Genomic DNA, 27,517 nt, shown 5'->3' with positions numbered 1-27,517 from the left:
CTTTTTCCAAAAAGATCCCAAGTGAAACTAGCTCAGGATGTCAAAATATTAAAAAACATTGTGAAAAGTCACAGAACAAGCTGACACACTTTCACATGTGACATTTAAAACAGCAACATTGTGTTTTCAAATTTTAAGTCTTGAAGAAAAAAATCAACTGAGTATTTCCTGAAGATTTTGGCCAAAAGGCTCTCATGCTTGCAAGGTTGAAAGAACATGCAGATATAGAATGTCTGTTTGAAAATTTTATCACTTTCTCACGTAACATTCACATTGTAGTCTGAAATTCTTACATTATCACCCCAGCCTCAGCATCTGGATTTCAATTAACAAGTGAAGTTAAAAACCAACAGGTTTTTAGATTGTGAAGTTACAATTAGAAATATTTGAAACTAAGTGACAAAATACCCAATTTGCTGGTATCTTACTGTTTTATTCACAAAATAAAAGAGCTTTGTCTTTCCAAATAAAGAACGTAACAGAAAGATTCAATGATACATTTATAAAAAAGTGTTACTGAAAATTTGAAAAAAGTCTGGTAAAATTTACAAATGCAAACTATCACTTTGTACAAAATCTTCTTTTCAAAGAAACTTCAGGAATAGATTTTAAAATAGAGTTCTACCAGCTTGGAAATGCACCTTGATCGCCGTGGGGGCCGGGTTCATTTCCGCCGGTGCGGGGAGCCTTCCCTGCGGCGAGGGGAGCGGTGAGGGGAGCCCTCCCTGCGGCGAGGGGAGCGGTGAGGGGGGCTCTCCCTGCGGTGAGGGGAGCTGTCCCTCTCCCTGCGGCGAGGGGAGCAGTGAGGGGAGCTGTCCCTGCGGTGAGGGGAGCTGTCCCTCTCCCTGTGGTGAGGGGAGCGGTGTGGGGAGCTCTCCCTGCGGTGAGGGGAGCGGTGAGGGGAGCTGTCCCTTTCCCTGCGGCGAGGGGAGCGGTGAGGGGGGCTCTCCCTGCGGTGAGGGGAGCGGTGAGGGGGGCTGTCCCTGCGGCGAGGGGAGCTGTCCCTCTCCCTGCGGCGAGGGGAGCGGTGTGGGGGGCTCTCCCTGCGGCGAGGGGAGCTGTCCCTCTCCCTGCGGTGAGGGGAGCGCTGAGGGGGGCTGTCCCTGTGGCGAGGGGAGCGGTGTGGGGGGCTCTCCCTGCGGCGAGGGGAGTGCTGAGGGGGGCTGTCCCTACGGTGAGGGGAGCCCTCCCTGCGGCGAGGGGAGCGGTGAGGGGGGCTGTCCCTGTGGTGAGGGGAGCTGTCCCTCTCCCTGCGGTGTGGGGGGCTCTCTCTGTGGTGTGGGGAGCCCTCCCTGCGGTGAGGGGAGTGCTGCAGGGAGCTCTCTCTGCAGTGTGGGGGGCTCTCCCTGCGGTGAGGGGAGCTCTCCTTGCGGTGAGGGGAGCGGTGCGGGGGGCTCTCCCTGCGGTGAGGGGAGCCCTCCCTCTCCCTCTCCCTGCGGTGAGAGGAGCCCTCCCTCTCCCTCTCCCTGCGGTGAGGGGAGCCCTCCCTCTCCCTCTCCCTGCGGTGAGGGGAGCCCTCCCTCTCCCTCTCCCTCTCCCTCTCCCTGCGGTGAGGGGAGCCCTCCCTCTCCCTGCGGTGAGGAGAGTCCTCCCTCTCCCTGCGGTGAGGAGAGTCCTCCCTCTCCCTGCGGTGAGGGGAGCCCTCCCTCTCCCTCTCCCTGCGGTGAGGGGAGCCCTCCCTCTCCCTCTCCCTGCGGTGAGGGGAGCCCTCCCTCTCCCTCTCCCTGCGGTGAGGGGAGCCCTCCCTCTCCCTCTCCCTGCGGTGAGGGGAGCCCTCCCTCTCCCTCTCCCTGCGGTGAGGAGGGCTCTCCCCGCGCCTATCGTGGTTCCTGCGGGACTCCCTGTGCTGCTCGGGGTACCGGCTGTGCCTGTCCCGCTGCCTCTCCGAACCGTTCCTGGGGCGCTCCTCCTGCTCCTGCTCTTGCGGGCTGCAGCGGCCGCGCTCCCTCTCGCGGGACTTGGATCTCTCTCTTTTCCCACTACTACGATGTCCATCGTCTTTATTCCTATGTCTGTAATTTTCATCATCGGACAGAGAAGCTCTTCTTTCTGCTTTCTTCAGTTTGGAATTACTGTGTTTATTTTCTGGATCCTTACTTCTTTCATGGTTCCTATCCTTTCCGCTGTGGTAACCATCTCTGCCGTTGGATTCATTTCTGTGGTGGTACTTTGAAACATCATCTCTCCTACGTGATTCTCTTAAATGTCGGTGATTTCTTTCTGATTTGCTCTCAGTATCACTTCTTTCCTCTTGCTGCCTCCTTCCAATTTTCTTTTCAAGCGATTCCCTTCTCCGTTCTTGTTTTTTCCTGGAAACTTTATCAGATTCTCTATTTTTCTTTTGCGTTCTCCTCCTTTTGGCTTTAGAAACATCTGAAATTATAACAAATGGAACTAAGGTTGCATTTTAGTTTAGTATATTAAATTTATTAAACTAGAGAAAGAGTTCTAGAGAGTGTTTTTTGCCAGAAAACATTTCTGCACATGTATCTGGACAAAGGGTCCAAAATAATCAGCTCCTGATTTTTATCCCTTTGCTATCTGCACTTGATGCCTGTCTTTTTAAAACCTCTACCTGTCATCACCCTTTTGCCAACTTGTACCCAAGGACCAGGCATAGGTTGTAAAGTCATACACCAAAGCACTCTCACAAATAATCTTTTTTTCTAGGAAGATGAAAAACTGCAGATGAGGTAAAATCTCCAATGCTATCCCATGAGGAAAAAGAGGTAGGATGGAATGGCTTGAGATAATGGTATTGCAGCACTGTAACAATGGCCTTCAGGCTAATTTTTTAGGGGAAACAGTGACAGCTTTGCCAACAAGACTAAAACTAACTCTTCTATTTCTAAATACACAGTAGTCTCATCTCAGTGGAACAGGTCTTACCTTCCTGTTTGCTCTTTATCAGGGATCTTTAGATCCCACTTGATGTATTTGGCACTAACAGCCATTTACAATAACCATCCATTCACCGTAGTGCATGAACTATAGAATCACATCAGCTGCTTCTCATCACCTTTTGAAAATATCACAGCCATGAACTGATTTATTAGTACATGCGTTATCTGAATTGTCTAGGCTCGTGTCTGAACTAAGGCTTGCTGACATTCTGTTAAAATGCACTGATGGATCAATTCAGACACATTTTAATCCATTATGTTTTTTAAGCAGTGTTTTCCATACTATTTTACATCCACCCGCATGCAGGAAAAGACCTGAGAAAGCAAACAGAAAAGAACCAGATGCTTTGATGGCAGATGTATTTTATCCTCTGCTGGACCTGTTTTAGAACTACCTCCCCAGGGCAGTGCTGAGCTGAGCAAGCTGATGAAGTTCCAAGTACTAACAGGCAGTATGACAGTAATCTCTAACTTAGCTCAATTTCTGATCAGCAGGTTTTCTATCTTTCTTTCATATACTGCACCAACACTGAAATACTGCCACACACTCCTCTGAAAATGCCTCTTCACTCTTCCAAGTAATTTTATAGATTTAAAAAGCTGCAAACACAGGAAGATTTTAGAGTTACAACCAGCAATGGAACCTCAACTCAGTTAACCAATAAAGCTTACTGTTATCTCCAATTAGTGTTTTGACCACTGTATTAAGGTACACAAGAAACTGAAAACTGAAAGCAGGCTGCAAAGGTATCAAGATGTGAATTTTAATGAACGTGTTCCTCAATGGAGAAAAGGCAAGTAGCAAGAGAAGGTCCTAAACTTTGAAAAAACCCTGTCTGTACTCGCAGACTGCAGACTCGGTTTGTCACTAAGGATTGACCCCTCTGGTTCCTATCAAGCAGCTCAGCAGGGCTGCAGCTGTCCCTGCAGGACCATCTGGCTCTGTGCTGAACCAGTGCCTCCTGTGACCCTGTTTGGCCGTGCCCTGCTCTCGTGCTGTCGTCACTGATGCTGTTAGCCATGACACACAGCTCCACCTTGGACAGGAGACTGTGGTGGAGAACAGAACTGCATTTCCAAAGCAGGAGCAGTTCACACTGCTTTTATTTTATTCACCATTTTTATTTCAAAGGCATGTAATAAATCAAATTAACTTTGAATCAGCAAACTTCTGTGTTGCAGGAAGTCATGCTGTGCTATCATCTGCTCCTGCTATATATACCGGGGGAGACTGCACACACTAACTCATAATAGCAACTACTTTAAAGATTAAGCAATGTTTATGACAGTTCATGTCTAATGGAAGTTTCTATATCAGCACAACAGTGTAAGACACTAAATGCTAATTATAATGCATAAAAATACAAAATAAATTATAAGAAAAAGCTAATTCTTCCTTGGAAATTCCTCTACAGACAAGAACTTTCACTATATAGCCACACAATGTTTTTCTGAAGCAGAGGAATTAGAAATAGGGACTCAGATGGAGAACAATATTTAAACACATTGCTAAACTGAAGAAATGATTTCTAGAAGAAAGAAGGAAGCACATATTTCCAGGGAAAGACACAAGGAGTATCAAGCTCACCCAATTAAGCCAAGAAAAAAAGACATGAGTAGACATGAGTCTCTACAGTTCACCAGTAAACACAGACAAAATAATTGGGAATGACTCTAATCCCTCAATCTTCCAATAAACTGAAGTCATAGTAGAGTGCAACAGATATCAATTGTATAAAAAAAGTAATCTACAAACCAACGTTTCTCAGATATTTAAGTCTCTAAAAATGGAACTCAGTTTTTCTGAGTACAAATTTAAAAATAAATTTCCTTGAGAAATATTTAATATTTTAAAACTTAAAGTTAAAAAAATTGATTAGTTTTTAAAACAGAGAAATGACCACTGTCTATAGCGAGATTTTCCTCAAAAGAAGTATACACAGAAAGAGTAATAAACATATCTGAGAAAGAAATAAAAGAAAAGCAAACAGTTGTACTGCTGGTGTTTAAATACCTGAGTCACTGCTGCTGTCACTGCTAGATGAGGAGTCACTGCTGCTCGATGAGTCTGAGCTACTACTGCTGCTGTCAGAATCAGAATCTGAGGAAGAGTCTGTGTCTGAAGATGAGGAGGAATCTGATGACTCAACATTTTGCTTCTGTGTCATGATCAACTTTGGTGCATTTTTAAGATGTTCCCGTAATTCATCCCTAATTAGCAAAAAAAAAATTGCTCTTCAATTTTATTTTTTTGTTCATGGGGAGAGGGAAGATGAAGAAAGTAAATATCAAATGAGAAAAGTTTTTCTCACGTTAGTCCTCCCAGGCCAATGGAAGTGAAGAAATTGATGGCAAAGCGAGTGTTCCTTGGGTTATCCCGAGGCAATAATCCCTCAAAGAAAGGCTGCAGTGTCCTGATGAAAACAAACATCTATATTAAACACCATGCCAGCTCAGCACTCCCACTGACATAAAGAAACTGAGTAAGAAACTGTTATGAATTTCCACAAGAAAGCAAAAGTTTTCTCTTCATGCATTTTTCAACACTTTCATTGTTTGTACCTATGATGCATCTAATAAAATGCTATTTCAAAACTTGCTCTTTTATGACAACATAACCTTCACATACAGGAGAGTTGCATACATACTGACAGATAATGACAACAGAAACCTCAACTTTGTGAAGCCCTGAAGTGACTGGTGGAACAACAGCAGCCTGGGAGAGCAAAGGATAACAGGTGCTGACCAAGAAGGTCAAAGACTAGGGATCCATGCTGAAATCCCCTCATATAAGGCCCTAGGGACAGTTTCAAATTTAAGTTTACATGAACTAAAGCATCTACCAAATTCTTCATCATACACAGAAGAAATCCCAACTTAGAGGAAATAGCTCAAGCAACTGTAAGTAACATTGTGAGAATGTAACGCATTAAATCTCACACAGATTTAAAAGAGTGTTATGTGTACTACATTTAAGGATTAGTAAGTAATCCTAGAGAAACTGTTACTAATAGTTGTGTGTTTTTTCCTAAGTTTTGTCAGAAAGAGAAGGCCCAGTAACAGTTATTATGCAGCTATACAGCTGACAATATATAAAAATAAACTCACACTTGGAAATTGTTACGGTAGCTGAGTGTCACTGGGGGTGGAGGGGGAACAGATACATCTTGCAAAGAGTCATGCACGTTCTTGAACCCAAAATGGCAGCAATGCACTCAGCTTCAAAAGTGACTCCTTGCAATGGCTAAATCTACACATGAACTTATTCTTGAAGTGCTGCAGCTACAGAAGGGCAGTCTCACCTGAACCTGAACACAGAGTTCTTAGCTGAACGTTTTCAGATAAAGAACCTAATTAAATTTACAGTTGTGAAAATGAAATTTCAACTTACACATCTTTTAATCTCGCATTTAAATTTGGAAGTCCCATATATTCACTGAGTTCCTGAAAGAATATTTTGACAAAAATTCTACTGGAGGATGTGGTAGTTTCTTCACTCAGTATTATACATTCAAGGACCTGAAAATATTCAGAAAAGCGTTAACCCTTATGTTTAAGCTTACATTTTTTTCTTATCTTAGAAACTTTTGTCCTCCTGAAATAACTAATAAAAACTAATTTTTTCCCCATGGTTCATAAATTCTAGTCAAGACTGTCTTTCTCAAAAATTCTTTTCTACCACATGGGAGCAGCTGCTGATCATATTTATGTTAGTAATTCTTTACGTATTTTTTTATTTAGGAAAAATCTACAAGACAAATTCAGATGCGTGAACTTCTGGCAGGTTAAGAGATTTGGGACTTAAATACAGAAGAGGCAAAATATTTGGACTGACTTATGTGTGCTTGAAGAATGACAGGTAGACTAGGCTATGAAACAAAAACAAAACAATATGACAAGTTACCTTTCTATTCAATAAGATATCTCAGAATGTGAGACTGCATTTATTTATTAGGTATTTAAACCACAAAATGACACTATTTTTAATGGTCTTATAATTCAATAGAACTTCTAATTTATCAAAATTTAGAAGCTCAAAACTCTTTCCCAAAAGAAGTACTTTTTAATCAACTAATTTCACCTGAACTCCCTAAAATACTAGCTTAAATCAACAACTAAAAAATGGGGAGAGAGGATGATAGGGGAGAGGGAGAAAAAGGAGATGGCACAAACCAGAATTCTTCAACAGTGTCTAAGAACTTACTTAAGTTAATCCAGTTTGCCACAAGTCATTACAAACTGTAAAATAAAACTAAAATTCATGTACTATAAGTTACTGTGGAGTACTGGAGCTCAAGGACAATGGCTTTTTGTTTTAACTTACACTCCAGGGAATTGAATCGGTGTACAGGAGATGAGCAAACATCTTGGCCACATTCCTCAGTTTGTTGGTTTCCAGCCGATGAATGGTATCGTACTGCTCCTTGAAAATGGCTTCAAAGGACTCCATGTATTCTTTCTTGAGCATGCAGAAACGCTGAGACAACATGGTACCACTTAAACAACCACTTAAAAAACACTAAACATGCAAATAACCTACAACTAAGTGACCTAATGGTGTCAATATTTACTGCAAGACTTCTTTTTTAAATAACCCTTGGAGGAAGAGCAAATACTCACATGGATCTATTTTATAGCTTTGAGCAGTTTGTCAGGACAAGAAACTCATTTGCATTGCAAAGCAGTAATTATCAATTCTGAACTACAGCAAATTATCCAGCATTTTGCTTGACTTCTGTACATCAAGTATTTTCACCTGATACAACCCCATGATTTTCAGGACATCACAAAATGACTATTTCAATTTAGAGAGGCAGCAGGAAGCAGAAGTAAGACATTTTGGACATAAACATTTCAGAGAATATAGAAATCAACATATACATTCATCTGAACATGCAGATTCATATGGTTACTGCTTTGTAACTGACTGTCAGCAAAAGGATTTCCTGGAATAATAGATGAAAAATACAAATGAGAAGAAATGTTCCCTTTCAGCACAGCTTGCTCCCTTGAGAAGACAAGTATTCCATCTAAACTCTTCAGACATGTCAATATTATCAATAGAGAAGCCCTAAGTAAGAAATAACTGCAGCTAAATTAGCAGTTAGTTACACAAAAACAGAGAGCTAGCTTATTGAAGAGCAAACAAAACACCCCCAAGCCCAGGACAGTAAGTATTCAATCTTGTGCTCTAAATTAAACCTACTAAGCAGCTTTGAACAAGGTGGCAAATGACAAGTCTCCAAGATTATTCTTCAGCATTGTAAAAAGGCTATCTTCTGGTAACTCATAATACTATTATGTCTTTTTACCATTTCTTTGCCACTGATTTATTGTTCTACCATAATGAGAAAAAAGGGAGGCAAAATAAGCAATAATATAAAGGGAAAGTGAATTCTCTCATTCTGCATTTACTGTGCTTTTTACAATCAAAGTGCTAATTCAATCCACTAAAACAATCAACTAACATAAGCATTTTCAGAATGATAAAATGACTATTAGTTTTATTTATCCATTAAAACTTAAGTTTTTTGGAACACAAAAACCAGAGTAAAACAATGAAATTTTCTATCATAAGGTATAAAATCTGAAACAGAACTCACCCCTGCCAGTAACCCAAAGAATTTTTCATATGTTCTTTGCTGAGCACAGCAGTCAAGTATCATATTGCAGAGTTCTTTCTGGGTTATGAAAAAAATGAATATTTCTTCAGGTAAATTCACTGTAGCAGCAAAAAACCCCATCAGTACATACCAAGCAAATGAAGGAAGCTTTACATGGATGTGAGCTTTGAAATGAGTATTTACATTAAACTTCATGGACAACACCAGTAGTTTTCTGAATTTCTCCTGGACATGAATATGAACTTTTGCCCTTCAAATTTCCTCTTCTGCCTAAACTAAGATTTATGTGTTAACAGAATATAGGTCTAACAAAAAAAAATCAGAATTCATTTACAAAGAGACTTTAGCACAATGAGAAAAGGAGTTACAAGAAAAAAAGTTAAGGTTTTGAGGGTCTTTTTCATGGTTTTGTTTTTGTCAGTTGCTTCTTTTTGTGATATTCTTTTTAGGGTTTCTTTTTGTTTGTTTGAAATAGTACCAATCCCTGCATTTACAGAAAATAAAAATTCTTTACAACTTCCAAGTGTTAAAATGGCTTACAGACAAACCATTTGGAAACACAATGTGCATTTCTTAGCAGTTATTTCCAAAATCAGAAATATTCCAAACTTATTCCCCTGACCTTCTGCCTGAGATACAGCTTGCAACGCAGCTGTGAATTGGTTTAGGGTACATTTGGCAACATTAATTAAGGCAAGTGAGCAAATGTTTTTATACAAATTAAAAGCCATGAAGTTACACAATCCTTAAAATAGCCCTGCAGCTTTTGCCCATTCACTTTTTTTATTACTGTTTTCTCCTAAGACCAATTCCACAGTGCAATCCAATTTATGACACTCCCAAATAGGTTTCTGGCTGTCAGTCATGTATCTTTCATTACTAGTTTAACTTCTCTTTAAACTAATAGTAACATTCCTATAAAACCTACTGGATGATTTCATACTAGATTTCAAGTTCTCCCACTTGTGTCATTCTTCCAAGCAAGTATTCAGAAGAAACATTTCTGCCCATCATAAAAGCTCAAAACAAATAAAAAGCCAACCAAGCTGAACAAGAAAAGAAACCACTCCTCCAAATAACAAGGCAGTAATGTATCAAATAAACTTACAGATGTGTTTAAAGGCATTCCTTTTAACACTGTCACACACTGTTAATGTGATGTATTAAAATGCATATTAACTTTTTATATTATCCCATTATACAGTAATGGTGCAGGTAATCAGTTTTTAACAATAAAAAGGGTAAAGTGCTGATGCCACTGTTAATAATGTCAGGAAGACTTGAAAAACAAATTACTTTTCTTCCTCATCTTAAATGCAATTATAGCCTTGGTATCCCCTGTGGTTTACAGTAATTAAATATTTTAACATTTTAATTAAATATTACAATGATTTCTAGGAGGGTATCTTGAATAACCACATGCACGAAAATAGGTTTGCCCATAAAGTCATTCTTGCTGGTGTTATCTAAATAATTTGAGGTTAGGTCTAGAGTAACTGTCTTCCAGATTTAAAATTAACAAACTTTACAATTATTTAATTACTTTTTGAGAGATGCAACAAGCTCAAATGGCAAATCTAGCTTAATTTAAAGCTTCTAAAGTTAGTGAACTAATATCTGGACTCCCAATGATGTTTATGGCATGAAGAACCTGTTATTTAGCCCATCACTTGTTTTGAAGACCACAAAAAATTTGTTGCCCACTTTTACAGACAATTTCTAAATTGTGTTGTTTAACTGTTTTCATACAATGCTCAATAAGTAACTACTCAGCTTAGTTAAGAAAGCATATATAGTAAAACACTTCAAAATATCTGACATCTCATACAGATGGTGAATCATCTTTTGTGAAGATCTTGAATTTATTATTGTATAGAGAACAACAGCACTTCCCAAAACTAAGACAGAAGACAAGGAGAAAGGTCCTACTAAATGCAGTGCGTTTCTTGCAGTTCTGCCTAAGCAGTCTCTATCTGCTCTTACCCAAACAGAACAGCAGTCCAGATGAACCGTGACTCAACCTAACATGCCAAGTATCACCATACATTAAAAGATGCTAAAGGAAAAGACAGAAAAATCAGACTGGTTTTGTTTTTTTCTCCCAGTTTTACAATTTTAAAACACAAGCACACCCTGCCCAATCTATCTTCTCTCAGCTTCACACAAAGGCTGTGTTCATGGCAGGCAGAAGAGCTAAAGTAACTTAGCCCCTTCTGATCACGGGTTCCTTTTCACAGCTAGTACTTCCCCCCTGCCCCTTCTCACCATTTTTTGCAATTTCTCTAAGATTTGCATTCAGCCAAGATTGCAGTTTCAGAGCTGCCTCCCAGGCTGCCCCCATGTGGGGGTCACTTCTGCCCTCCCTGGAAGTGATGCCATTTCCACCTCCCTTCCCCTGCCAGCCCCACAGCTCTGTTCCATCCATTGCATACACAAGCTGAAGCCATCATGAGACATCCCCACCCTGTAAGCTATTCTTAAAATATAACATTCTCAATGTCAAAACTTAATTTCTAGAAGTTTCTTCACGGAACTAAAGGAATTGGTTTGCCAGGAGCAAACCTGGTACAGGCCTCAGGTTCATTTAAATCAATGTGAAATTGGAATTATGTGAAACGAGTGCCTTGCATTTCATGTATTTTCACTGCTTTTACAGATGCCACACTTTTTTCTCTTTTAATTCACTGATGCCTATTTTACTCCCACTGACTACCTTAAAGCTTTCCTTACTGCTGCATATTTTAATGGGTGCAACCATCACACAGCCTACTTTTCCCAGCATCTCTGCTTTCTCTTCTGAATTTGTCAAGTTACCACTTAGAGCCAAAGCTGACAAAGCCATGGAAGGTGTTTCCGCAGCAGGCAGCCTCTTGTCAAGCTATGTGCAGTGCTTTTAGCAGCTACTACAAAGTCTCCAGGTCTATCCTGTGCTCAGCTAATGGCCTTCCTCAACTTTTGTCCCTTTTTTTGGCTCAATTCCTTTTCTGTTTAGAGCAACACATGCTTAAAGCTGAATATGGTTATCACAAATCTTGTGTAAATCAGACTTAATATTTTACACTGGAATCATTAGCTGGATATAAGGATAGATATATTTTAAATCATACTGCTACTAGTCTGCAACACACAAACACACACAAAAATGAAACAATACATTGAAGTCCCACAGTATCTCTTTCCTTCTACCTGAAGGCTGCACATGCAAAACTTCACTTTAGGTGATTTCACTGAGCAATTCCACCTCCTTAGGTTAAATGCATATACACATCTGTGGAAGATCAAAATCCAGGCAGAATTCTAGCTAATGCCTGCCTATCACACAACAGCCTAATTCTGTATGGATTCTGTACCTTCACTTTGTAGACATCAACAAATACCACAACATGGTATATGCAGGTGATGTACTTTTTTTTTTAACTTGACAAATCATGGAAATTTAGAAGGATTCTGCACCTCAGGCCCACAAAACCCTCCTACTTCAAAAGACAGGAAAGCTACTTGAGGATGATTATCTTTTACAGCCAGTAGCAAGGCTGTGAACTAATCATGGTGCAGTTGCTAAACCTACCAGCTGCAATGCCCTCCAATTAAAGAAATTAATGTATCTAAGAAACCATCAATTTGACCAAAGCGTAATTATCAGCCTTAGACCATCCTGCTCTCCATCAGCTTCCTGAACTATATTTTCACTGAAAGTGAAAATAGTCAGGCCAACATAAGTTGTTGTGTTATCTTCAAGACTTAAGGCATAAATAACATGAGACACTGACACTCCCACACCACCAACTAGGACTGCTTTGAGCAAGTGACAGCACCCCGTAAAAATGGAGATGTGTCAGATGCATGCATAATTCCTTCAAGAAGGCTGTGCCTGCAAGAATTTTTCTCATTTCAAGTAAAAAAAATAAAATCTGGTGACGCATTACCTTTATCTGGAATATGCACAGTGTTACAAGAGGCTCTAATTTAATTTAGCAACATTTCTGTATACAAGCTTAATTCTTATCACAAACCAAGAAAGAAGAAAAGCCTAAAAGCCAATCCATTTTAGGCACATTTTCAAAGAGAAAGGACAATGTATGGTCGGTTTAATTTTTTTAGTGGTATGCATTTAGGCCAGGCTTGTCTCCTTGCTTTTCCCCATAGTTCAGAAGCCAGAAGAACTGGTAATACCATACTCCTCTAACTACAGTTTTAATTTATTTAAATTTTCTTCTTTGGTAATACATGGGATTAACACAGCTTTAACAGAGATAATAACAGTATTTTTTAAAAAAGTAAAACAGTGAGCTCTGCCAAGACTGAACATATGCTTAAAGAAGCAATTGCAAGGCTTGTTTAGAACAGCTTTGCACAGACTGAAGTACAGACAGCAAAGCTATTTCACTTTTGATCTGCAGGCTTCAGCTGGGTCTAAATAACATGAATTAAAGCAAACCCACTCCTAGTAAATTTACTTAGAAGTGAAATAACACTTTAAATGTTTTCCCTCAAAAAAAAAAAAAAAATCCACAGGACTGCTGACATCCCTCCTCAGCAGCTGGTCCTAAACTGCAATGCCAAAAAGCAGTATTATGTTGTTCCAGTCCACAGATTATCCATCTGAACCTTAATCCTCTTTCTGTGAGTCAGAGCTGTGTGATAGATCCATTACTGGTATTAAACAGACAAACAACTTGTGTTGCACAGCAGTTAGTGTGACACGATGATCTGATAATTCAACCACTGGTAAAAACTGCTAATGTATTTCTGAACTCAACCCTGATAAATCCTCCCAAAAGTTTCGACACATGAAGATTTCTGGAAGAGTTACCCAGAATGATGGTCATTAAGACTATTGTTTGCATCTGTCTTTAGGTTTCAGACATTCTGATTAGTTTTCTGATTGTATGTAATTGACAACTTACTACTCAAAGCTTGTGGAAAACAGTCTTTATGACAAAATTCAATACATATTGCTTTATTAAGTAAAGTCTTTCAGAAGAAAAGCAGAACATTACTGTAAAATCACACTTGATTTAAATAAAAATTTTGCAATGAAAATCTTAAGTTGCCCCTGATTTTTAAGGAATACTGCAGCTAAATGCTCTAGTTTCTGCTTCGCTTGAAGACTGCCATTCATAGTAGGAGTTGGAACAGAGAATTAGCATAAACAAAGTTTGCAGGTTCACCCAAGAGTTCAGCAAACATTTCAGGAATTTCTCAAGACTATTCAACGCTTTGAATCAGAAAGTGCGAAGAAGATGCAACATCCTGCAGTACAGATTGCTGGAGCTTTCAGTAAAACAGACAGGAAAAGGAAAAAGAAAAGGAAAAGGAGGAAGGAAGGGAGTGCTTTATGGCAAAAATAATAGCAGTGGAGAATTATAAAGGTTGAAAATAGCTCTAAGATCAAGTCCAACCATAAACCCAATGCCACTGCATTCACCACTAAACCATTCCCACACGTCTTTTGAACACCTCCAGGGATGCTGATTCCACCACTTCTTTGGGCAACCTGTTTCAACAACTGATCACCCTTTCAGTCAATAAAGTGTTTCTAGTATTTAATTTAAACCTCACCTGGTGCAATGTGAGGCCATTTCCTCTGGTGCAGTCCCTTGTTATCTGTGAGAAAAGACCAACCCCCACTGGCTACATTCTCTTTTTGGATACTTGCAGAGTGATAAGGTCCCCTTTGAGCCACCTCTTCTCCAGACTGAACAAGCCTAGCTCCCTCAGCCCCACACAGCACTCCAGGTGTGGCCTCAGTCCCCAGCACAGTGGGACAGTCACTGCCCTGTCCTGCTGGCCATGCTATTCCTGATCCAGGCCAGGATGCCATTGGCCTTCTTGGTCACCTGGGCACTGCTGGATCATGTTCATCTGCTGCCAACCAGCACCTCCAGGTCCCTTCCTGCTGCTGGGCAGTTTTCCAGCCACTCTGCCCCAGCCTGTAGCTCTGCCTGGGGCTGTTGTGACTCAAGGGTAGGACTCAGCACCTTCCCTCTGGTGAACATCACACCACTGACCTCAGCCCAGTGACCCAGCCTGTCCAGATCCCTCTGCCTTCCTGCTCTCCTGCAGATCAACACTCCTGCCCAACTTGGTGTCATCTGCAAACTCAATAATAGCTTGTTTTTAAATGAAGGCAGAGGGAATTAATGCAATAAAGGCTTCAGTCTGAAGATACTAGCTTAAATGAATAAAAGGTGATTTTTCTAGCTTAAAATCTGGCAGCTAATTTAAACAAATTTCCTGCTGAATGTATTCAGGTTTTTTTATCCACATGTACAGACTCAAGTCTTAGAAACCCCTGAATAATTTTGCTGCCTACATCTGCTTATTCCTTCTGCTCTCATAATGGTCAGGAAGTGTCTTCCTTTTTTTAAAGATTTTTGTCCCCATAAAGGAGCTTAATTCTATACAATGAGCAAGTCAAAGCTCTTGTATCTTTGATTAAACAAGGTGAAGAGTAGTTAGGACTCTTAAGGAAAAAAAGAAATCAGTACAAAGTAGAAGCCTCATGTGGTAGGAGGAGGCCGTTTTACAACAGTTTTCAATCTTGAATTGCAGTAATTCCTACAACTAGTGCTGAATCGTAGGTTGATACTAACTGTTGGGTTTTTCTTTTTCCTTCCCTTATTTCTTCTGAGCAGCTTTTGCCCACAGAAGTTAGGAGCTGACAGAGACTGCCATGGTATTAAACCCTAAGTGTTAAGTAGTTCTCACTAAAAGCAAGTAGTGTTATGCATTATAACTCTGTTGTATGGTCTAGTACATATATTCTAATTGCTTGCTTTACTTTTTATAGCCGAATTGATTTGCTGGGCAACAGGTTTTTTTTTTCTCTTTAGAGTTTTTCATGTTATGTATACTTCACTGAGAATTATAATCTTATGCATGCTTAATATTGCATTTCATGCACAGAATTCGAGAACCAGATTTAAAAAATCACAATCTCAGTTCTTAGTTTATTTCCATGTAAATTCTCAAAGAACACCCAAGTGTAGCCCAGATCTCCCCATACTAGTTAGTATTATACCAGAATTACTTATTACACACACTGTTTCAAATAAAACTGATAATTAAAGACACAAGAAGTTAAAAAGCCCACCCAAGTGCAACTCCTATGATGACAGCTTACAGGTGTCTGAAAAGCTGCTTGGAAACTTAGATGTGTATTTACTTTCTACCAATATTGAACAGAAGTACTGGATCAAGAACAGTTCCATTACTTGAAAACACAGCAATTGCATGGACCTTACAGAGTCTGAGGACAAAGCAGCTTTAGTCTCGTGATCTCCAAAATTACAGCCAAGCAATCACTCAAAACTGCTTCAATTCAATATGCTTACTGTGGAAGCACCAAAACAACATACTCATAGCATTGTGCTAAATTTCAAGCCCCACTGATAAAGTCTACAGCTGCCTGCAAATATTATCTTCAACTCAGAGTCCTTTCAGAGACAGAACCCTGTCATGGTGCTGTATTCCTGTCATAGGACAGAACTTTCACCAGTCCAAACAACAGGTCTTTTAAAAAGGCTACGAGCAAACATTTGTGTTGCTTGACAGAAAGGAGCACATGCATAAGACAAATTGCTTACGAAATGTGTGTCAGTCTATTTGCTCTAAAGGTTGTGAAATAAATTTTGAGGAACAACAGTTGTAAGGAATGACTCTCATTTATCTGCCTGCTACATAAACTAGGTCATGGAACCTGAGCAAGGTTGTTAGATACTACCACAGTACTGTATCTTTATAACGTTAGTAACAAGAAGAGTAAGAGTAAAGGCTTACAGTCTGACTTTCTGGGAAATCCATCTTCAGCAGTTTGTGAGCACATTCTTCAAAGTCTAAGCTGAATAGAAAAAACACTTATTATCTGTGCAATATATGCTATGCTAAGAACATTCTAAAACTATATTAGGAATCATCATTGGTGCTAAAACCTCAACTGTTTTGAAGTAAATTATGTCAGCTATTTGATTTGCTAGGACTTTATTGCTGTTGTGGTTTTTTAAATAAAAATTTTGTATTTCATGAGTTTCTATCTGAAAACTAATCCAAAGTGATTACATCTGCAGGCAATCTGAAAACAAGATGATCCAAGTCATTATTGCTATCACATCATCTTACAAAACTTAACAAAACAGAAAAGTGGGAGCTTCTTTTGCACATTTTGAAACACACTGAAATGCAAGCTCTTCAGACCAGCTCTGAAAGCAATATATACCACAGTCTTCTCTGTGCACTCCTGTTCTGAAAGCCTTTAGCTGCCACTGGGTACATCCTCCCCCCACATATCAGATGAACAAGTTTGAGCATGGCAAGAAAGTATTGAACGGTAACTTTGAGAAATGTGAGAGCCTTTGATACCCTCAGTATGGTATTAATTAATTCATATGTCTAATGATCAACACCACAACTACATCATTGCACTTGTCATGCAGCATCAGACCTTCAGAGGCTACAAGGGATGAATCCTTCCTCTCAGCCTGGTGACACAGAAGCTACACCCAGCAGGTTTGGAGTATTTGTGCCACAAATTGCAAGCAGAGTTCACTCTCAAGATGACCACAATCAGACTATACTTCAGGGCTGGTACCTGTATACTTATTTTTGAAACAATGCAGACAGCAAAAGAACTCCATCTCAGAAGTGGAGGCAAACTACAGAATTTCTAAGTGTGTCAAATTTTTTTCATAAGTTCTCAAGATGCTGTTAAATTTAAAGATCACTGGCTTCTGTTCACTCAGAAAGTTCTCATTACAGCAATAGTCCCAGTCCACTACACAAGCATTTTGAAAACAAACAAGATTCATCTTAGAATGAGAATTTGGAAAACAGAAGTTTGCTTTACACAGTCAGGTCAGGCTCCCTGAAGACCACTTCCCTATTTTATTTTTCTTTTAAATTGCACATTAAGACAGAATTTTAAAAGAAAGATTTACAGTTCACTGACTTGAAAAGAACTACACTCCTAGGTGTATAACTTATATTTACCTTGACTGAATAGCCAGATAAATTGTACGACGGAAGGAGACCAGGTTAATTTCTGTTTTGTCATGGACAGTAACTTTCTGACCTGGAAGAGAAAAACATGGCTTTGTAAAGAGCAAACCATTAAGGAAGACACAGGTAGTAATTTTTTACGACAGCTCTATTCACCATTTACTGAGTCTGTAGTACATTATTTTTCTAGAAGTACTTAGGACTGTTTGCAGGTTTATATATTTTTTGTTTATTTTTATAGATATCGAAAAAAATCAGTATTTGTTTCATCTGTAACAAAGTAAATATTTAGGGACAGTTTTAAAAGGGTAGTTTTTTTAAAGACATTTCACGTTTCTTAATCACTGCAATCTCTAGGTTTAACATGTCTTGTCAACATTATTAGCAATCCATTTGCTGCATAACTTAAGCATACAAAGCTTTGTGCAGCATTTCTGATTTTAACAAGTAATTCCCAGTTCCTGTTAACTGTAGGATCTACATTACAGCATTCTGCAAAGTCCTGGAGCAAGTGTAGAAAAATCCATTCTGAACCAAACCACTATGAGAACACTTCAATTTGTAAAATACTCACTATTCCCTCAGTTTTTTAAAGTCTGGTAAAAGCATAAAAAAATCAGAAATTATGGGAATGTTCAAACTTTTCATGAGACTGGGTGCTCTGCTGTTCTGTGAAATACTCCACCAAACCAGTAAGGAAATCCATTCCTGGTATTGTACAGGAACAATATTTGACTGACTTGTCCATTACTCATGCAGTCTGCACAAAAATTTCAGTTATGCTTATCCATCAATGTTTTTTCCTGGGAATTGAATACACTCTCTGAAAATGAGTAAGTTTTGTCTCCACTAAAGTAATATATATGGAGGATGTAGATACAGTTGTAAGAAAATCCATCCTAATTTTGAAAGTTACTTAGAGCATGGAAAAGTTTAAGCAAGAGTTTTCATTTTGCTCTTTGTCATTTCTTTGTCTTTCGTTTGCTGGGCTTTTCTCCAAGGATACTGTCAAGAAAATCATCAGTATCTCAAACTGATACTGTCATGAATAATGTGGCAAAGTTGCCTTTCCTTGTCTGCATGTGCTGAATGCTTCGTTTCAGACTTTTTCACTGTTTGCTAGTAAACACTTAGATCTGAAAATAACTGAAGAGGAAAACACTGCTTAACATTTCAGCATCTCAGTTTTGCAAAACATCTAAAAAGCTGTGTTTTTCTTTCCTGCTTATCTACATTCATTCAATTGCTTGTAAGGTGCCAGTCATACACTTACCATCCTCATCCTCCTCTTCATCATCGTCTTCATCTTCTTCACTACTTCCAGCTTCTTGATTTCCTTCAGATTCAGTGTCACCTTCATCAAGAATTTCTGAAAGAGCAGCATCCCAGATTAATGAAACACAGACCACAGTACCTTCATTACAAAAACCCCCTTGATCCCACCCCTGTAAAGTGAAAGGATGTCTCAGGTACAGAATGTGGAAGAGGCCAAAAATCAGATAAATAACTGAATGGAAACACAGAGAAACAGCACTGAATAGTATGAACACAAAAGAAAGGTCTGTGAACTGAATCAGTTTTATAGAACAGAAATATCACCCACTGTTAAATAAATGTTGGCAGCAACAGCTGAATAAGCAAATGACATAGGTAATGGTTGTGCATACACACAAATATCCCTACCTTTCTTCAGCATTTTGTATTTCTCTTCATTTTCCATAAAGTTCGGATCCATCTTGAAAACATCTTTAGAATAAAAGAGAATCTTTATTTAAAACACAAATTGAAGAAAGCTATTAATATTTAATCTTGAATTTATTTTCTTGGGGAATGCAGTTAAGGAATTATCTTTCATTTCTAACTTACTAAGAACATCCTCTGGGTTGTAGTCATCTTCCAATGGCAACATATGAGTAAACTGATCCTCCTCTTCCACTAGATCTAATCCCTCTGGGATGATTGGATGATCCTTGAAGCCATCCTTGCGTACAGCAAACATGACTTCTATCATGTACTGAACGCGCATATCGATTTTGGATTCGTGCAGGATGTGTCGAAGGCGATCAAAGATTGCTTTGGAGAAGAGAGAAATGTAAACATGAAAGGTATTTACTAATACCAATGCCAAGATAGGTTTTGGCTAACTGTACTTACCATTAATACCTCTAGGAGAAACTTCTGTCAATTTGAGCCCGCTCTCTTTAATAAATCCAATTGCTACTTCAATACTGTCATCAGTAGGCCTTTCAAGTAGCAAAGTGAGCATTTCCAAACATAAAACCTCATGAGCCTGTGGAAGAAGTATCAGCAAAGAATTAGAATGCAAAATATTACACTATCACCACAGTCATTTACTGGACAGACCTGTCCAGCCTTTGAGGATGCCACAACACAGCAGTTTAATCACACACAAGGCAGCAGTAGCACGGCAAAGCTGATTTAGAGGAAGTCAAAATTTCAAATCCAATTTTACCATCAGTATTTACACCAATATTCTAGTGAATGTGACTGTTCTATTGAAGTGAGCAAGCTAGCAAAGAAAAATATTTTGCCATTAAAAAATTAACAGAATGCATTTCCAAGAAGCAAACAAACCAGCACTTGCATTACAGAACACAGTTCAAAGTGCATTGTATCTATAATTAAATAAGATCTTCCAGGACCAGGCATATAAGTAAATCGCCCATCTCAGATTAATTTCCTCTTTTGCAAAATGCTGAACATTCCCAACACATTCCTGAGACACTGCTTCCTGACATTATTTAAATCAGAGCATCCTGATTTCTGACACATTAACAAGTGGAATAGAGCTGGATATAGATCTGATTTAGATGCAACTGAGTCTACTTCTGCTAACACACATGTTGCAAGAAAATTCTGTTTAAGATCTGTGGGACAGAGCCCCACATGATCCTTGCTTTGCATAGAGACATGCCTGAGTACTAGCCCAAACACACACATGAAATCTTGGGAAGCTCTGGAGCAGAAGTGCAATGATAAGTGGTGATAACTGCATAAGCAATTACCAGTATCTTTTATAAAGAGATTTTAACAACTTAAAGCAGGCACCACACTCAGGCTTTCAGCAACTTTCAGAAGAGAGAGAGAACCTTCATTTAGGGTACTGCTGTCTTAAACTAAAAATTAGCCATATAGGGTTTGGATTGAGTAAAAACAAAGAAACATACCACATTCTGATTCATCAAATGTGCAACAAATTTTGAAGATGTTAGACAGAGTTGCTGAAAAAGAAATAAACCAGGAAATTTTAACATATAGAAAAAGAAATTCCTAACCAAGACACACTACAGATTAATGCATCTCACAAACAAATTAGAGTCATGAAACTATTTGAGGATACTGGTAGCTGTTCTCAATTAGGACTGTACACTTAAAAATAAAAAATCAGAATTAAACACCCCTGCCCAAATCAAAAAACCCCAAACTATCACAGTATCAATCCAGAACAGGTTGATAAACTTTCATGATACTCTACTGCTACTAAATATCCCATTGACTGGTCTTGACCCATGTCTTCGCTGTGCTCCTTTGAACACACTTGACACAGTTACAGTGCAGAATTCCACATTTCAGCACCTTGCTCCTTCACATTTTACATACCTTGTCATTTCTGCGATACCCTTTACGAAAATTCAGTATCAGCCTCTTAAGGATCAATTCACCAATATTTGGAAACTTGGAATTGATGATTGCCACAAGAGCTGCATAAACGTGAGTAAAAATCGGAGAGGCACTCTGAGCTTGCAAAATGGATCTAGACAGCAATCCCCTGGAAAAAAAAGCAAGTTTTAAAGACATTCCTGGTAATAAAGCATGTAATGTTTTTATTCAGTACTTACCACATGAAATAGTGTGCAGTTGGAGTAGCTGGAAGAAACCAGATGATGTTTTTCAAACCATGGTTTTTCACGCCACAATTGGAATTTTGCAAAATGTGTCGCACAAATCTTTCTGAAAAGTTCTTAAACTGTTACCTAATCTTTCACTAAATATTGTTCATATTACAGATAGATTTAAAAATGCTAAGCATGCAGAAAGCCATCTTGTATTCTGCAATTATCCTTTTTTTATCTGAACCTCGACTGATTATAAAATACTACTTAGAGCCTAAATGAATGGAAACAAAGGATTCATGAGACAATAGTTCTTTTATTATTCAAATGGTCTCTTTTACATTTACTATCAAGGAAGTCTGAGAAGCGTCTGTGACTTACTTCCCCTCCTCTCAATTTTGCTTTCTGTAATGCTTAGGAGCACACAGAATTTGACTTTTGCTGTATTACTCAACTACATGTGAGTGAGGATAAAAACAAAACAAACCTCCAAATACGGAATCTTAAAAGTACACACTGATTTCCAAATCTACCTTCCCTGTGGTCTACTGAAATCCTAAAAGAAACTCCTACAGAGTAAAATACAAAGTGCATAGAGACCTTATTCCTACTTACTTTGGCAATGACAAGTGGAATAGAACTCATTTCATACTTGTGCACAAAAGTTATTTTTGGATCTACTAAGCTACAACAGCATAATGGTCTTTTCTTTACAATGCATCAATAAACAACACCAACAGGTAACTGCATTAAAGCTTTTTTTGTTAAATAGTGGCTAAAATATTATTTGTCCCCCAAAAAATAAAATATGAAGCATTACAAACAAAATCGACAGTGACAACTGTAAATTACAGATCATTCAAGTAAAATGCATTGGGAAAACTTTAAGAAAAGGAAATATACACCATCTGTTGCACTCTTCTATTCCACTAAGCATACAATCCTTTTCCCAAGTAAGGGAATATTCTGAATAGGACAATATGGCCTAAGGTTAACACTAAGATCTGACTAACACCCGTACACTACTGATAGCACACACAACAGTGTCCACATGAAGAGTGTACATGCTCCAGAAAAGCAAAAGAATTACTTTTAAATACCAAGGCTTACCTTCCCCGAACAATATTCTCCTGAAGGAGCTCGTGAATGATGTTTTCTATATTAGAAACGTTCACTTTGTTGACAAGACCATTGATTGACTTCTTCAAGGCTTCCCAACTCATCCTCTGGTATGCCAAGCTATTAAAGAATACCACAAATTATTAATGTATGAATTTGAAGTGCCACTGAGCAAATATATATAGATATATATATAGGATACATTCACATTTTTAATCATTAAAATAAATTAAAAATATTCACTGCATAAATGTGAAGAGTTGTTTACAATTCCATATTCAAGCACTAGAAAATCACTGAACCAACATGATAAACCAAAGTGTAATTCTCTGAAGATATGGTATAACCCAGTATGTTGCTTTGTAAGATGTTCTAAAAAAATCCTAGCTACATTTAGTATCCTGCTTTACTTCACAATTTCCACTTTGCAGCAGAAGCAGGTACAGTTTAATCTGATTCTCTTATCTCTCTTCTGATAAAAATACCTTCAAAACAATGATCAGAACCCTTAAGGGATCCCATCTTTCCCAACATTCTCTAAACGCCTTAACTGCTTTGCTTGCAGCAAAAACCTACTATGTAACTTTGAACTCACCTATTTTTATCAGTGATTTGCTCTTGCATCATCCTGAGCTTGGCAGGTGGAATATATGCACCACCTGTGCGAGTGAGGATTGGATCCACTTCTTCTTTCTTCTTCTTTGAGGTGGTCTCATCATGAGCAAGTGAGCTCTGGCCTGTTGACCTCTCTGGACTCCTGCGGTCGGGTGACGAGTACCGTCTCTGCTTCCTTCGATCATATTCTCTGTCCTCCCATCTCTCATAGTGTCTGTCTCTCCCCCTTTCCATCCTTCTAAAGGAAAAAGAATAAACACCCACTAAACACCCAAGTGTACGTGAAAAGCTTTCACATTTTATTCTTTAAAAGTATTTCATTACTGATTAAGAAAGGGCTCCAGACCTTCCATCTGAAGTTCTGTCATCATAGTATTCCCGTCTTGAATATTCCTCATCATATCTGCTGTCATCAGAGTATCTCCTCTTCCTGGGGGATCGAGACCGAGACCTATCACGCTCCATATCCCTACTCACAACCCAAGACACAAAAACTTTTAGTAAGAGGCTGAGAAGGGCAATGGTATTAATATATACTTGCAATATAATGTAACAATGCAGAAGTGTTCCAATTCTGCAATGTGACTTTTAAAATACATGTCACTCCAATAAAAGGGTCTACTTTAACAATAATTTGTCATCAGGAAAAAATTATCAAAAATGAAAGAAGCACTGTAAAAGAAAGCTCCTAGAATCTGAAATTAAATGTTTAACAGTAATAACATCAATGGTAAATTCAGTAGCTTGCATTCCTCGAACACCTGTACTCATTTTTGTTTCTACTTTTGCCTGTACAGCATGAAGCAATCTTGCCCAAAAATAACTGTGGTATCAGCAATATGTGACTTCAAGGAAAAAGTCAGCATGTAATTTCCACTTTCAAGTCTCATGATAATTTAACTAAATGCTAAGATTTAGTAACAAATCCATTTAATTACTGTTATATTAACACTCAAGTATTTTACTAAACCTACACTTGCTTTTTACCACTTAGTTATGGTAATATATAAAAAGAAACATAATCTGATTATTTTTTTTAACTTCTCTAACTCACTATGTGAGGTATATATACAGAATTGAAGGATACAAAAATCAGTCATTTTACCTGTCCTCTGGAGACAAACTCTCATGTCGGGAACTGTGGTTTTCCCTCCTGTCATGACTGGAGCCATGCTTTAAGGAAAGAGAAAATAAAAAAAAAAAATCAAGCCCCAACATGACTGTGAGCACCTATCTTCAGATCAAAGCATACCATGCCTCAGTTCCCACTCCTTTACAAGAAAAGCTGAGGGCAGTCAGGCAGACAAGGAAAGGCTCCTGGTTCTCTAGGAACAAGCATTTGAACAGCTGGACACCCAGCTACAGGATGCTGCAGATGCCAAATGCTTCCATGGGTTCAAGGCACTGAACAAACACTGAAGAAAAATCCACAAGGGTTACCAAAAACTTGATCTGGCTCAGGAAGCTGCAAACTGTAGAGAGTGGGAGTGTACACGGGCAAGTACTTCTATAGTTGCCCTATTCCGAAACTCTTTAAGGCATCTGCTGTTAATTACTGCTGTAGACTACAGTAGATGGACCACTGGTCTGCCTTTTCTACTTCCATCTTTCAGATGCCTTTTTAATTTGTTGTATCACATGCAATATACCACTAACAGAATTCCACCATTTCTAGTTTAAAGAGTGTCTTTCCTCTCTCCTAAAAATTCCCTTTATTGAGCAATTTTTCCTTACATCCCCCTTTTTACTAATCACAATTTATTTCCTCAAGAGTCATTCCTAGTTTCATACATTACAAACACCTGAGCTGCACTGATTTACTTGGCAGATTTAAAGGATTGTGTAAGTGATAAACATTTAAACAGCTCACACCAAATTCCTGGGCTGAACCATGACGTGTAAGTATGGAGTCATACAAAAATCAGAATGTGACAGCATCTACAATCAACAGAAAGATATTCATTAATGTGTTTCTAAGCAACTTTGTTATTCATAACCTGAGTACTTTCATTGCAAGGGTCATCTCTTCCTTTAAAATATTATTTTTTGTTTTTCAGAACCCCATTCTCATGATGTCACAGAGTGATTATCTGTGAAATAGGGAACACCTCACTTGATGCAGAAACTCAACAAAAGCATTTCCTTATGCACCTTGAGGGAACTCCCTGCAGCAACACTCAGTTTGTTCATTGAACAGCACCCTCTCCTACAACTGGCACACCAGTTCTTGCCCCACCAAAGAGCCAGTTAAAACTCTGGGTGACCTTTTCCATATAAAGCAGGGCAGCTGTTATCTTTAAAAACTTAACTGGGGGGGGATGTGTATATATGCAAACCAATAATTATATTTTTGAGGCCAATATAACATATGCTAGAATGTTGCCTTTCCTAGGGTGCACTTCAAATTGCTAAAATTACACCCAGCATTCCGTTGCCTGCATCAAGACGACGACATGAAAGAAGGGCATTGCATTGTCACTGGCAGCATCCCTATAAAATTTATGTCCACCTGGTTAATTTTAGAGCCACATTACCTTGGACAGCAGAGACAGTTCAAGAAATTCACAGACTGACCAAGGATTGCTACCCCTTTCAATGACCATTACACCACAGAGCAGATCACTGAATTCATTCAAGGGTAAGAAAAGTCCTTTTATTTTTTACCCCAGCACAGTAATATAATACCAGTCTGTATCCTAAGCTTCCAAGAAAGTGCTAATAAAAATCTTTGAATAACACAGAATAGTTCCTGTATTTAAAACCTATCTAGCAGTGGGAAGAAGGCACTGGGTCTTTTTAGGATGATCCATTCTCATGGGTTATCATCTGTCTCTGCCCAAGCAGAATCAAAAATACAAGTGTTCACAGAAATAGAATAAGGTTATGGCCGTTTCTGTGTTTGGCATTTATCACATCTATGTGCAAAAGCAGCTATGCTTGTTGAAGAAATTGTCACCTTCAGCTCTCTGTGACCAGGTTTTCTGCCACAAGTTACTCCTCCTTCCTTGTCCATTTTCATCAAAATGAATAATTGAAAATGTCTAAACAGTGTGCTTTTGCTCACTAGCTTATTTTAACAGATGAGGGAGCACCACCAGATTGGGCAAACAGAAGGTATTAAACTACCCTTCAAACATCCTGCTAAAAGCCACTCAAGTCAGAAAAGTTGGGGCAAAAAGAGTGAAGAAGCCCATGAAGGTTCCAACTCTGGACAAACAGGCAGAGTCATACCACAGATTTCAGGTACTGCATTATAACAATATTGCTCTGCTAACATGTCCCAAACCTGGCCTTACAAATGCTGTGTACCTCTACAAGCACAGCATTTCTGAATTTTTTCTTCTTGCATTCCCAAAAAATTACTCTCATCCACTCAGGAATGGGACATGTAGCTATTGAAAGGAAAAGTTTTAACATTCATAGTATGACATACAGTTGTCAAATTAACTGCCACTTATTGTCTCTACATCTTTTAAGATTGTTGTTAAATTTTTCAAAATCTTTCTCTATTCCTCCACATGCTTACATTTACTGTTGAGCCATCAGCATTCAGTCAGTTTTGACCAATTATTGTAACATTTTACAGTAATACTATTCAGGCTTTGATTGCAAGGACAGCAGCAGCTAGAAATAGGTGAAATTTACTGACTCCTAGTAGTATTTATCTTGCAAACAGCTGCTGTCTGTTACAGATATTATTACTCCCTTTCCGTTCAGGAAGTTTTATTTAATATAATATTAACTACAAACCTAATTACCAGCGACATGGGAGCGATCAAATTTTAGGTGTAAGAACACTTACATTTACTTGTGTCACCCTGCTCTTCATCTTGACTTCCTGCTTTTTACAAAGTTCTCAACGTGCAGCAACGAGGCAATCCAAGCTGGAGTTCAGCATATGAAAACCATTTCACCTGTAACACACAGAACACAATCAAGAACTTTCGACTGCACACGGTGCCGGAACACGCACCTTCATTATGTCCTTTAAGGCTGTGCTTACACAAGTCCTTTAACCAAAAGGATCCCCCGGGTCTGTTCCGATTCCCCGCGGTCACACAGCGGCCGCACAGCAGCAGCCGGGAGCTCACCGCCACAGCCGGCCCGAGCGAGCGAGCAGCCAGGCCGCGGCCGGGGCTGCCGGGGCCCTGCCCACCGACCCCGCCGCACGGCTCCCGGCCCGAGCCCGCCCGGCCCGCGGCCTCCCGCTCGCGGCGGGGGAGGCGGTGAACACCCGACCAGGGCGCTCCCCCGGACCCCAAGGGGATGGCGGGAAGGGGCGCCCCGTTGAGCCCGAGCCCCGGCCCCAGCCCGCACCTCTCGCCGCTGGCGCCGCCGCGCACGGCCCCGAACGCGTCACTTCCGGCGGCGCGGGGTGAGCGCGCGGCCGGCCCCGCCCTTCGGC

The 27,517-nt window shown here is 39.3% G+C and overlaps 1 protein-coding gene across 2 annotated transcripts; it reads right to left on the bottom strand.

Moving 5' to 3' along the window:
* Nucleotides 1-412: 412 nt before the first annotated feature.
* On the bottom strand, nt 413-27,517 carry CWC22 (CWC22 spliceosome associated protein). Of its 2 annotated transcripts, none has more exons than XM_054636471.2 (20): nt 27,430-27,517; nt 26,915-27,026; nt 24,218-24,285; nt 23,459-23,581; nt 23,093-23,350; nt 22,489-22,617; nt 21,146-21,314; nt 20,713-20,766; nt 19,679-19,814; nt 19,391-19,597; nt 19,208-19,270; nt 18,798-18,893; nt 17,516-17,597; nt 16,310-16,370; nt 8,507-8,584; nt 7,228-7,380; nt 6,295-6,422; nt 5,216-5,317; nt 4,918-5,114; nt 413-2,373 (listed from the first exon to the last, which is right to left on the bottom strand). In XM_054636471.2, exons 2-20 carry the CDS (start codon nt 26,939-26,941, stop codon nt 665-667), a joined length of 3,840 nt encoding a protein of 1,279 aa, XP_054492446.2. In that variant the 5' UTR covers nt 26,942-27,026; nt 27,430-27,517; the 3' UTR covers nt 413-664. The 2 variants fall into 2 exon arrangements, with proteins under 2 accessions (XP_054492446.2, XP_054492445.2); XM_054636470.2 differs by lacking the exon at nt 27,430-27,517 and adding an exon at nt 27,116-27,410.

This window comes from Agelaius phoeniceus, chromosome 7 (genome assembly GCF_051311805.1).
Source record: "Agelaius phoeniceus isolate bAgePho1 chromosome 7, bAgePho1.hap1, whole genome shotgun sequence".
Classification (NCBI taxonomy): Eukaryota; Metazoa; Chordata; class Aves; order Passeriformes; family Icteridae; genus Agelaius; species Agelaius phoeniceus.
Note: the sequence above shows the minus strand (reverse complement) of the source record. Positions and strands in the feature narration are given on the sequence as shown.